Genomic DNA, 13,450 nt, shown 5'->3' with positions numbered 1-13,450 from the left:
TCGATCCGTTTGAGCCAAAGAACCGCGTGGGCGAAGCCAAGTCCCCGCAGGAGCCAGGGCCGGGTTCCCAGCAGCTGCGGCGAACGACGCTCGGACGCCGCCGCGGTGAGGCTGCCGTTTGAGAAGAACGTCCTGTAACAGGGCGTGGGTCAAGAACTCGGGAAGCCGCGCAGAGTCGCTGCTCAACGTCGGGATAAAGGCCGGCGCACCTGGACGGCCGCCCGGGGGCCAGCAGTCGCGTCCGCCCCACAAGCTCGCAGCTCTTCCTTACCACGGCACCGTCGCGCGTCCGGAGGCCCGGCAGCCGGGTGCGCGCCGCCCGCGCGGCGCAGGAAGGGCGCGTCATCCGGAAGCGCCCAGCCAATCAGAGCGGACCGAGGCTCCGGCGCCGGAGGGGCGAGTGGCCGGAGGGGCGAGAGCCGAGGGTCCTAAGCCGGCCGCCGGAAGCAAGAGGACGAGAAATGGCGTGAGTCGGCCGCGCGGGTGAACCGACGGGAGGGAAATGAGGTTATCCCCAGATGCCAGGGCCAAGGCCTGCGGAGGAATATGGCTTCGGGTGGGTGGGTAAACTAACTTCCGGCGACTCTCTCTGCCTTCCGGCTTCCTCCGCCGCCGGTTCGCAGGCCCTTAAAGGGAAAGAGCGCGCTTGTTTCCCAGTTGCCAGTTCTTCGCTGGGAAAAGGCACAGGCGCGTGGGTTCTGGAGCGTGCTCTCTGTTCCTTCTGCGGCGCCGGTTTTGGCCACGGGCTTCCAGCTACGATCAGGCAATGCTAGCTCTCGTTTATGGTTTAATGTGCTAGGAGCCCGGCTAACCTCCGGAAGCCCTCCCAAGTCTGGAAAGCCTGATTCTTAAAACTTGGAGAGTTTCACAACTTCACCTGCTACACAACCCGGGGAACAATGGGAAAAGGCTTCCATGGTGCTTGATCTTTGTAGGGTTGATAGATTTGGAGGGACCATGTGTACATCATTACTGTCCATGTTTATTATATTTGTGAAGGAATAGAGACCACTTCATAATGAGGAAGGATAGAAGTCGTCAGGCTAGCGGGTGGTGATAATGTTCGGAGACCCATACATTACAGAAGGAAATACTGTCTAGTCCTGTATCATCCTCATAATCATTGCCATGTTAGAGTCCATTGTTGGAACCACTATGTCAACTCATTTGTTGCGGGTTTCCTTTTTCCCTGATCCTAATTTTACCAAACTTGACCTTCTCCAAGGTCTGGTCTCTTTTGACAACTCATTCAAGGTACGTGAGAGAAGTCTTGCCATACCCACGTTTAAGGAACACCTTGCTGTGTTACATTCCTTAATTTTCATGGTAGTCTGGCACACTCAATATTCATCAACGTCACAACTCAAACATAACAATTCTTCTTTGGTCCCACTTATTCATTGGCCAGCTTTTGCATGTATATGAGGCCACTGAAAGTGTCATGGTTGAGTCAGACCAGTGGAGTTCACCCAGGACTGTCAGTCACTGGGTTTGAGCACTACTTCTATAAAGAGCTTTTGGCCTGGCCTCTGCCTACCTAGCCTGGTTTGTATTTATCCACCATTGTGATATACCAAGTCAAGAAGCCTTCAATTTTGAATGTGAGTACAAATTTGAAAAGGAATGCCATAAACTCTACCAAGAACCAGGCTTCTGGGACTTCCGGATTTTGTCTCTGTGTTTCCAAATTTGATGCATTCAAAGGGTGGTCCTGAGGACCTGAGAATAGCAATTACATCAGGTGAAACAGTGGGTCGAAAATCTCAGAAGATATTGATAAATTCAGGGATCCAGAATTTCTTAGCAAGCAATTATTTGCTGCAATACATAATTTTTCATTGTCAGAGAGAGAACTAATCTAATATTTTCAGTTGGAAGCTTTCATCGCTTATGTTGATGTAGGTTTTGTTCTGATTTTTGTTTAGTTTGGTACATTACTGGAAGATTATATTAATAACATTTTTTTCTTCTCATCAAACTACAGGGCATAACTTGCATTAAAACACTTTGTTTGCTTGTTTTTAGTGCAGTATGCTGCACAAGACCTGTTTATTGTGTTGAAAAGCAAAGATAGTACTTTGAAGGATAAGGCGCACCTGACCCAAGCCATGGTGGTCTCTCTCTTTTAAAAAAAATCATTTTATTGGGTGTTCGTACAACTCTTATCACAATCCATCCATCCATCGTGTCAAACACATTTGTACATTTGTTGCCATCATAATTTTCAAAACATTTTCTTCCTACTTGATTCCTTTATATCAGCTCCTCGTATTTTCTCTCCCTCACCCCCCTTCCTCCCTCATAAACTCTTGATATTTTTTTTCATATCTTACACTGACTGCCATTAAAACACTTTATAAAAGCAACACATAAAATTAGATGTATTTTTATATCATTTAAAGTATATGTGCCGCCCCAGTCACTGAGCCGCCGCCGAGGACTCAGCAGCCTCCCCCTCGAGCCCCCTCGCTTCCCGACGCTCCGTCCCCCCTGCCCGCCTTCTCCAGCCGCCGCCTTCCGCAGGCCGTTTCCACCGAGGAAAAGGAATCGTATCGTATGTCCGCTATCCAGGACCTCCACTCTTTTGACCCCTTTGCTGATGCAAGTAAGGGTGATGACCTGCTGCCTGCGGGGACAGAGGATTATATCCATATAAGAATTCAACAGCGCAACGGCAGGAAGACCCTGACCACTGTCCAAGGGATCACTGATGACTACGACAAAAAGAAGCTAGTGAAGGCCTTTAAGAAGAAATTTGCCTGCAATGGTACTGTGATTGAGCATCCAGAATATGGAGAAGTGATTCAGCTCCAGGGGGACCAGCGCAAGAACATATGCCAGTTCCTTGTAGAGATTGGACTGGCTAAGGACGACCAGCTGAAGGTTCGTGGGTTTTAAGTGCTTGTGGCTCACGGAAGCTTAAGTGAGGATTTCCTTGCAATGAGTAGAAAAATTCCCTCTGTCCCTTGTCACAAGTTTAAAACCTCACAGCTTGTATGATGTAACCATTTGGGGTCCACTTTTAACTTGGACTAGTGTAACTCCTTCATGCAATAAACTGAAAAGAGCCCAAAAAAAAAAAAATAAAGTATATGTGCCTTTGAAAAAAGTTGTGCAAAAGTGCTTTTCTTTGGTAGAATGTGGAAAACTTCAAAGTTTCTGAATTTTTAATTTGAATATATTGATTTTATACTTGAGAAAAATATTTTTTAAAGAGGGAGCATAGAAATGTTTTCAATTAATGATATAGTAGTTGCTTAAAGGGAATCTTGGAAACCAGAAAGAATATCATTTTGATTATGAACACCAGTTTGTAGAAGGCTATGGAGTACAGTGGGAACTTGTAACCTATCTGCAGAGGATCTAGTCAGTGTGGGAAGCCGCAGCTCTCGCCGCCATTACAAGATGGCGCCGGGCAGTCAGGGCGGTGGCCCAGTTAAGTGGTAAACAACCACTTAGAGCATGCGCACTGCTTAGATGACGTAGTCATAACTCCACCCTGGAGTATGCTAATAAGGGTTCTGGCGAATGCACCAATCAATGCACAGCACGTCCCCATAGAGCGCATATAAGCAGCAGTAGTTGGGGGCTTCGGGGTCTTTTTCCGCATCTGCAAATTGAACCCGCATTAAACGCCTGTGGAAGAATCCTGTTGTGGCGCGTCCTTCTTGCTGGTGAGACTGAGCGCGCGACAAGTCAGATTAAGCCCTTGCAGAACCCCTCTAGCCACAGGCAAGGGTCTCAAACAGCTTTACTGTCAGGCAATAGCACTGCAAACTGGATTATGCTGGATCAAACTTGCTACTTCATCAGTTGACCTCCCTCTTGACCCAGCCTGAATTTGTTCTAGGCTCAAGCATTTCTTGCTTGTTACATGACAAAAATTTCTTACCTGGCCTTTAAAATATTCATGGTTGTCTTTTCTTTCTTACATATATATATATATATATATATATATATATATATATATATATATTTAAAAGCACATCTGTACATTCTTTGCCCTCATCATTTTCAAAGCATTTGCTCTCCACTTAAGCCCTTTGCATCAAGTCCTCTTTTTTCCCCTCCCTTCCTGCTCCTCCTCCTCCATGAGCCCTTGATAATTTATGAATTATTATTTTGTCATATCTTGCCCTGTCCGACGTCTCCCTTCACCCCCTTTTCTGTTGTCCATCCCACAGGGAGGAGGTCACATGTAGATCCTTGTAATCGGTTCCCTTTTTCCAAACCACTCACCTTCTACCCTCCCAGTATCGCCACTCATACTGCTAGTCCTGAAGGGATCATCCACCCTGGATCCCCTGTGCCTCCAGCTCCCATCTGCACCAGTGTAAATCCTCTGCTCTATCCAGACTTGCCAGGTAGAATTCGCATCATGGTAGTTGGTGGGGGAGGAAGCATTTAGGAACTGGAGGAAAGCTGTATTCTTCATCGGTGCTACATCGCACCCTGACTGACTCATCTCCTCCCCTAGACCCCTCTGAGGGGATCTCCAGTGGCCGACAAATGGGCTATATATTATCTTTATATTATTATTATTATTTTATTATTACCACTTTTTGTTTTTTATTGTTTCTGTTGGGCGTCCCAGTTTGTGAAGCACAGAAGGAGTAGCTGCATAGAGATAATAACTGATACAATGTTTTGTAGAGGATGAGGTGGGTCGTGGGAGATCGGGAGGGTGGAGAGATTTGGGAAGTGAAAATTGGGAAGCACACAATACTGGAGGGGGGTGTGGGCACTAGAACTGATTGTGATTATGTATATGTGTCAGTCATGTCAATTTGATGGATGAAGGGGTGGAGCTTAGCTTGCCAATCAAGTCACAGCCTTATGCTGCCTCCCGGTGGGTAGAACCTTCTGAAAATGCTGGGAACTTCTTCTCGTTCTCCCTGGAGGTGGGCCACACTCTCTGGCTTCACCTTCCTGTTGACAAGCCACTTTGATCTAAGCTGATGACAGCCACACCAGTAGAGATGTGTCCACTGCTGATGGATCTACAAGACTTTGCACCCATTGGCCATTGGTTGTCCTGCATTCTGTTTCATTGCATGTGCTGCGTGAGTCTGAAGAGGAATTTATAGACCAGTACTAGACATAATAGCCTAATATTGGACTTAAGGAATTAATCTGGACTGGACTGGGATGTTTTCTAAATATACAATTGTTCTTTGATATAAAGCTCTCTCAAACATGAGTCTCTTGGATTTCTTCTATAGTCATCCCTGTCTAACACAGTATATACAAGTCATTTTAAAAGCAATTTAATCAGCAAAATATCCTGAAAAAACACACATACATGCTTCTTTAGGTTTTTTGTTTTGTTTTTGTTCTTTTTCTACTTTTAGTCAATCTTTTGTTTTCTTTTTGCTTTGTCTCTGTTATTGTTGTTTTGCTTACCTATACAAGATAAGCATGGGAAGCAAACCCGAGGAGAAAGCAACAGGGTCAATAGTTCCAGATTTGGGGGCAGGTGTGATGGGGGGAAAGGAGCAGTGAGCATACAATGCCATATATAGGGGAACAACTAGGGAATTAAAAGCAACAATGAAGAGGAGGTAGAGATTCCGATAGTGTTTGAGCAACAGCAATGATGGTAATGGTGAAGCAGGAGGAAAGTAAAAGGAAACAGAGGAAAGATCTAGGAAGCAGAGCTATGGATAGAGGTAAAAACATAGGTATGTATTTATGTAAATATATTCATAAAAATAGAGGTATTGACCTATGTGGATACATTTATGGGGCAATACATTGAGGAAGTAGATGGACTTTGAGTCTCTGCTCAAGCCCTGCCTCCATGCAGGAACACTTTGTTCTAACAATCTGGCATTCCATGATGCTCACCTTCCCAACACAGTCGCTGAATACAAAGTGGGTGTGTAAGCAAATGTGGTGAGGAAAGCTGAGGGTGCCCAGTTATTAAAAGATATAGCGTCTGGGGTCCTAAAGGCTTGAAGTGAAACAAGCGGCCATCTAGCTGAGAAACAACAAACCCAGATGGAAGAAGCACATCAGCCTGTGCAATCATGAGGTGCTGATGGAATCAGGTAACAAGCACCAGACGACTCCAAACATAAAAACAACATATTGTTGAGAATGAATGGGGTTGGAGTAGAGACCCCAAACTCAACTGTAGAGACTGGGACATCCCTCACAAATGGGTCACAAGGAAGTAATGAGTCAACCAGGACCCAATATAGCACTGATAAAATACACAGTATCCCTCTGATTCCTTGAGTCTTCCTCACCGCCCACTATCACGACCTAAGTCCAGACTTCCAGTTCAGGATAGACTAGAGTATGTACACTGGTACAGATAAGAGCTCATGACACAAGAAATCCAAATCAGATAAACCCCTCAGGAACAGAAATGGGAGTAGCAATACCAGGAAGGTAGGGGGAAGGTGGGGCAAATGGGTGGAAGGGCGAACTGATCGCAATGATCAAAGCATAAATCCCCCACCCTCTGTGGGGGGAGGGGCGGTAAACAACAGAAACATAGGTCAAGGGAGACAGCAGTTTGATATGTTATGAAAATATTAATAATTTATAATTTATCAAGGGGTCATGAGGGTAGGAGAGGGGGGAGGGAGGGAGAAAAGAGGAACTGATACCAAGGGCTCATATAGAAACTAAATGTTTAGGAATGGATGGCAACATATGCTTGATACAATTGATGTATGGATTGTTATAAGAGCTGCAAGAGCCCCCAATAAAATTATTTTAAAAAATTAAAAAGCAATGTAACCCTAGAAGTGTATGATATGTGAATACTATATCAAGAAAAGCTCAAGATACGAAAGAAAGAAACCAAACCATCAATGGTTACCATAGGTGAAGGGGAAAGAATTGTCACATAGAGAGCATTGAGTTTATGTCGGTGGTGGTGGAATAATTTGGCAAAATATATAAATAATGCATGTATAACACAAAGTATAATCAGTGACACTGAATTATACAAGTAGAAGTTGTAGAATTGGAGAATGTTCTGTTGTGTATATTTTTGCCATAATTAGGGAAAATTGCATGAATAACTGACCACAAGGAAGAAGAAACTGTTCTAGAACTGAATGTACTTATAATTGTACAAGTTTTATTGATATAATTAAATTATTGAATTGTATGACGTGTGGATGAAATGCTAATAAAACTGTTTTGTTGTTGTTTTTTAAATAAAAGAGTATTTCTATGTGCTATGGAGTCATTTGCTACTCATAGCGACCTGACAACACCAGAGATATATGCTGCCCTGTCCGGCACTATTATCAGAGAGGGTGTATGTTTGAGCTGCCATGTCTATTGATTTGGTGGAGGGTCTTCCTCTCTTTTGCTGCCCCTCCACTTTACTAAGCATGATGTCCTACATGGACTTGCCGCTTTCGAAAACATGAAGGACATGAGAACAAGTCTTACCGTCTCTACTTCTGTCTTCCAAGACAGGTTTGTTTGTCCTTGTGGCAGTCCATGATACTTTCACTATCCTTTGCTAGCATCGTAATTCAAATGCATCAATTCTTCAGTCTTATTAACTGTCCAGCTTTTATCTGCATGGGTAGAATTTAACTGAGTCTGAGTTTCAGATCTCAGATTTAATCCGAAGAAATGTAGTATACATCTATTCTGTATAACTAGAAATTATTTTCTCTGTAGAAGAAAAGGATAAGTTTGTTTCACTTAATTCATCTGAAAAAGGAAAGTCATATACTGAGTCACAATAATTTATGCAATTTATTTGGAGGCATATTGAGATAGTTAAGGCTTATTTTGCCAACCTGGCCGATAAATACATGTGGGGTTAATTGAAGGGCGGAGGGATAAATGGCTCTGTGAACCTTGTCTTTCAAGTTCTTGGGTCTCTTGCTTTGTGATGGTTGGACCAGGGTGCAGCTGCCTTAGCCAGTTCCCTGCTTCAGCTGGCAAGGCTTTCTTCCTGCAAGACATCCCCAAGGAGAAGCTGCATGGACCTACCCTGATGCACCCCTGGGTGCTAGAGCAGCCTTGTGGAGACCCCTGCCAGCGCTGAGATGCTTACACACTTACTGATTAAGCTTTCTTCCTGCAGTGGGTGTAATTGCGTGTGTTTTATGGGATTGAGGAGGACTTTGTAGATCAGTGTCAAACATGTGGGCTAATGTTGGACTTATGGACTTGGACAACACATGGTTGGGATGCTTTCTCAGTGTACACTTACCCTTTATATAAAACTCTTGTATATATATATATGTGTGTGTGTGTGTTTCTGTGGATTTGTTTCTCTAGTTTACCCAGATTAACACACATATAGTATCAAAATGCCATTTCTAGTTTTAAAGTCAAAAGGGAATCTTTGTTCAATATGAAATATAACACAAACCCCAAATTTAGGAGTGACTCATGCTCAAAACACTCAAAATGTGCCTTTCATGGTATACATGATCATTTGGCAGATCACATCTTACAAAAAAAAATCTTAAAAAAACCCTCTTTGGCATATAGGTGCTCAATAATTATATATTATATTTATAAATGAGGAAGCAAAATATTAAAACAAACATTCCCATGTCCATGACCTAGATTAAGTCCTACTTTGATGTTACTGTGTATAATTCACTATCTCATCTTCCCAGAGCTAACCACTATCCTGAAATGTATGTGTTTTGAGCACTTGAGTTCATATACACACAAGCACCGGAGAACATGAAGTCGTGGGGTACAGTGGTTAGTGTGCAGTTGCTAACAAATGAGCAATAGGCTTTATTGTACTCTCTAAACTTCTCAATTTACACTTCCTGCAACAAATATTTCATGTGAATGAACAGTCCCAAGATATGAATATGTAATGCTCATTTGTATCATGTCTTCTTTCATATAAGGAGAATTCTTAAATGTCTTTTAGATAACACTTAACAGTATTTTATCTGTAAGGAAGGTCACAATGTTCCCACTTTTTGATGTTTGTTATTACCCTTTTCGTTGTCAGTCTAGCTAAACTTGTGTGAATGTCTTTGAGCTTTTCAAAAATCCCACTTGGGCTCCATTAAATCTAATGTTTCCCTATTCTACCTCTGCTCTAATGTGTATTTTATCGCCTTCCTGTACGTTTGTCTTGGGAAGCTATCCTAGCGCTATCCTAAATACCAGCGGAATCACCCAGAGGAGTCAGTTTTCTGCTGAGTTCATATCCTAAAAAAAAAAAGTCTAAGGGGGAAAAAAAGTCCTGGTGACCTACCTCTGGAGATTAGCCAATGAAAACTCATGGGTCATCACAGACATGGTCTGATTTGTTGTCATACATGAAGTTCCTATGAGTCTGGGCAACTTGAAGGTACCTGACAGCAACAATATAACTCTTTAATTAGTTTAGCTTTGGTTTTAAAGGGCTCTTTTTACTAGTTTAAAGTATAAATGTAGCATAATGAAGTTAGATCTTTTTTAAAATGTAGTTGTTTACTGCTCTAAATTGCCTTCTTGGCATTCTGCCATTTGTAAGGTGTATATCTCTTTTAATAAATTTAATGGGCTCTCCTGTCAGGGTATTTTTGTTAAACCTCTTAAGACGCTATCCTGGCTCATAAAGGATGTCTTGTTTATTGTAGCACTTTACAAAGTAAAATATAAGTATCCATTTAAGGTATGTGTTTTCTTGTGTAACATGTTATATATCCATATAGTTAGTTAGGTGCCATTGAGCCCATCCTGATTCATTCTGACTGTGTGCACAATGAAAGGAAACACTGCCTGGTCCTGTGCAGTCTTCACAATTGTTATGTTTGAGCCTGGTGGGATTTCATAACTAAATGGCATGTAATACTTTAGCAATTGGATCACTGCCCTAATAACTTTTAAATATAAAAAAAATTACTGAAAGGTTAATTATTTCATACAGTTAATACTTAACTAAAAACAATTAAAGAGGTTCACAAAACTAGATTATGTCGTGTCTTAAAATCTAAATGAAAAAATATTAAATGATGCCTGTCTAAAAACAATAAAATTGTTATTTAAGATATTTCTAGATGGCTTCTTAATTGGTGTCCTCATTTGCACACTTCTTTGCTTTATCAGCTATGTGACTTACCCTTAACCATCTTTTTATTGTGGGGGCAGGATCCCAGTCCTTTATAGATTGGTCAAATATACAATAGTCATTGTGTTTTAGACATAACAAAGAGACAGGCAACTTCTTTTTCCTGAACACATGTTCATCTTTGAAAAAACCCTTTCTGCTTCTGTTGAATTTACAGCAATTATTCTGATAATATTTTTTAGCTCTTTGAACTATCAGGAACTGCATAAGAATATCTCATGGGAATTTGAGACTTTACACAAAGCTGAAATGAGCGACACTATCCTGCTCTGGTTGGTTGGCACTTTTTATATGTGTTTGTTTACTGATGTAACAAATACAAGGGAATAAAAATGTAGTTTTTTATCAAGACACTACATTTTTTAAAAGAACTTATCCAAAGTATAATGAGTTCTATGAAGTGAATAAGAAATATGACAAGTGTAGTTCTGTCGAATTTTTTATTCCTATGGATGGAATGAACATTACTACAGGAGCTTAGAATATGCTTTTGCAGAGTTGAATGTTAAAAAAGAGTAAGGAATGTAAATTTGTGATTTCCATATTGGGCATCTTAGAGAAAACCCTCATAAAAAGTGCCATTTTAAACAACCGGTTTGCTAAACTGAACAAAAAGCTAGGTATTGGTTCTGCTGAACCAGTGTGAACTGAATCCCAGCACTGGTTGAGCCCAATGCTGCAGCCACTGTCAATCTGTAATTCCCTCTAACCCAGGGGTTCTCCACCTTCCTAATGTCGCGACCCTTTCATACAGTTCCTCGTGTTGTGGTGACTCTCAACCACAAAATTATTCTGTTGCTGCTTCATAACTGTAATTTTTCTACTGTTATGAATTGGGCAGCCCCTGTGAAAGGGTCCTTTGACCGCCCCCCCCCAAAGGGATCACGACCCACAGGTTGAGAACCACTGCTTAACCCGATGCGCTCCTCTTTCAGTGCTATATCTGACAATGTCCCACTGCTCTTCATTTAGTTTCTGTGCTCATCCCTCAGAAGTGGGCAGCGTATTCCTTCTTAGCCTTTTCTAAGTCTGGAAGTGCCCCTGAACCTGTCTGGCTATTTGAAGTCAAGGCAGCACACATAGTTTCCACAATCACAGCAACATGTGAGCTGGAAGATCGATCGATTTGTCAGATATCTACCCATCTTTGTTCCTGTGTTTGTGGTAGGAAACTTGAAAGATAAAATGTCCTGTAACCACAACCTATTATTGAGTCAACTGTAACTCATCGTAACCCACAGGGCAGTGTGGAACTGTCCTAAGGGGTTTCCAAGGCTCGTATCTTCAGAGAAACACGATTTTGCCCGCACAGTGGCTGGCATGTCACAGCATTGACCAGGCCTCCTTATAATTCCCATCATCAAACAGCTCACTGCCATCAAGTCCATTCTGACTCCTAGCAACCATCTGGCCAGGGTCAACCTGCACCTGGGAGTTTCTGAGCTGTCGATCTTCCAGGGAGTAGAAAGCCTCATCTTTCTCCCACAAGCAGCTGGTGTGTTTGAACTGCTGACCATATACCACCAGGGCTCCTACAGAGTTATATGATTGAAATATAGTTTTAATTGGAAAATATTTAGAAGTGGATTCTATTTGGTCATTTAAAAACGATTTGAAGATTTAAAAAATTCAGCCTTTATGATCATTCATCTGAATGTTAGTTTTTATTTGACTCAATTTTTTTCAGTAAACAAATTCCATCAGGAAGATTTCCAAGTAACCATTTCCTTTAGGTAAGAAAATACATACCCATCTGTGAGGAAGCAATTAATTATAATAAATTTAATCTTTTGGAAACCAAACTCCCTGCCATTGACTCGATGCCAACTCATACTGACCCTATAGGACAGGGTAGAACTGTCCCCTGCACTGTGACTTTTCAAGACTCTTTCCAGGAGGAGAAAGCCCGGGCGGACCAGTTGATAGCAGCTGAATATGTAACGACTAAGCACCAGGGCTCCTTAGGATGAAGTGACTGCTAAATAAGTGGTGTTTCATTGCCCAGAATGCCCCATGTGTAATTTGCTCGTTCTGCTTGCAGAATCGTTTACAGCAGTGGTTCTTGACCTTCCTAATGCCTTTACCCTTTAATACAGTTCCTCAGGTGGTGGTGACCCCCCAACTATAAAATTATTTTCGTTGCTACTTCATAAGTGTCATTTTGCTACTGTTATGAATCAAGCGACCCCTGTGAAAGGGTAGTTCGACCCCAAAAGGGTCGTGACCCACAGGTTGAGAACCGCTGATTTACAGTGACTTAACTTTTGAGGCAAGAATCAAGATCTCCCTAGAAGCCAATTAAAAAGGCTTGTGATACTTCCAAGCTATGGGGTCATGTTGAATGGATAATGTATGAGGATAGGGCTGGAATCCTATTTTCAGATGGGGATAACCTTGGATATAACCTTGCAGATAACCTTGGAACATTTCACTACCCCAATAAAGGTGCTTGGTTTTTATGTGGTTCTCACATGAACGGAATTGCCTCTTTTTATAGTTTTCAGCAAGTCCAGAGCCCCAGTAGGCTGATGGATGCGTTGGGAGCATCAAGTGAGTAATGTAGGGAGAGCACTTTGAAAGGGATCAAGCAGTTGGAGGCCGATGGCACAGGTATGGGAATATCTTTACCAAAGGTAGCGTGGAAGGTTGACCAAGAACACACTATGGATTTCCAAGCTTTGCAAAACAAGTGAATTTGGGCGTTTCAGGTGGTAAGAATGGTTTTAGTGAGTTTTACATCTTACTGGGTTGATGGGAAAGCAATAGGGACAGTGCTTCAGAGACTCAGGCTAACAGAAGTCTGCTTGGTTTTCCTCATTCAGTGAACTGGTACCCAGCTGCTCGAGGAAAAGAATAAACATTCAACGGGGAGTATTTGAAGGCTCGGGATTGGAGGTAGTGCTCATGGTTTCTGCTCCCATTCCTTTGGCCATTATTCAGTCACATGACCATACCTAGCTGCAAAGAAGGCTAGAGTGTGTCACATAGCTGTGCTCAGAAATAAGAGAGAATAGGTGGGAAGGGACCTATCAGATATGTTCCTTAACGTGTCTTCCTGTTTAAATTAAATATTTTTGTGTTTTCCCTTTTTTTTAAAGGTATGGAATTCAATACTTAAATCCCAACCTTGAACTCTATCCTCTTCTTTCTATTTTTACTGCCACTCTCCCAGCCTGCCCCCTAATCTTTTCTTCCTTAGACTTTGCAATCAGTGTTAAATTGGCACTCTTCACTATGGCTACTAAACTCCGACCTTCATGTTGCCAACATTTTCTTTCTATGATACCTAACTCAAGGTGTCACTCTAATGCTTCTGTGGCTACAGGGTAAGATAAAAACCCTGTAGCAAGGTATCAAAGGCCTTCAAATTCTGGTGGTCTC

General features: G+C 42.1%; 1 protein-coding gene across 1 annotated transcript; it reads left to right on the top strand.

The window, feature by feature from the left end:
• The first annotated feature begins 374 nt into the window (after positions 1-374).
• Positions 375-3,090, top strand: LOC142427782 (eukaryotic translation initiation factor 1-like). The gene is made up of 2 exons (XM_075532911.1): positions 375-466; positions 2,403-3,090. The coding sequence occupies exons 1-2, from the start codon at positions 462-464 to the stop codon at positions 2,896-2,898; spliced, it is 501 nt and encodes a 166-aa protein (XP_075389026.1). The 5' UTR covers positions 375-461; the 3' UTR covers positions 2,899-3,090.
• The last annotated feature ends 10,360 nt before the right edge of the window (positions 3,091-13,450 follow it).

This window comes from Tenrec ecaudatus, chromosome 15 (assembly GCF_050624435.1).
Source record: "Tenrec ecaudatus isolate mTenEca1 chromosome 15, mTenEca1.hap1, whole genome shotgun sequence".
Lineage (NCBI taxonomy): Eukaryota > Metazoa > Chordata > Mammalia > Afrosoricida > Tenrecidae > Tenrec > Tenrec ecaudatus.
The sequence above is the reverse complement of the archived record's forward strand: the minus strand, read 5'-3'. Positions and strand labels throughout refer to the sequence as shown.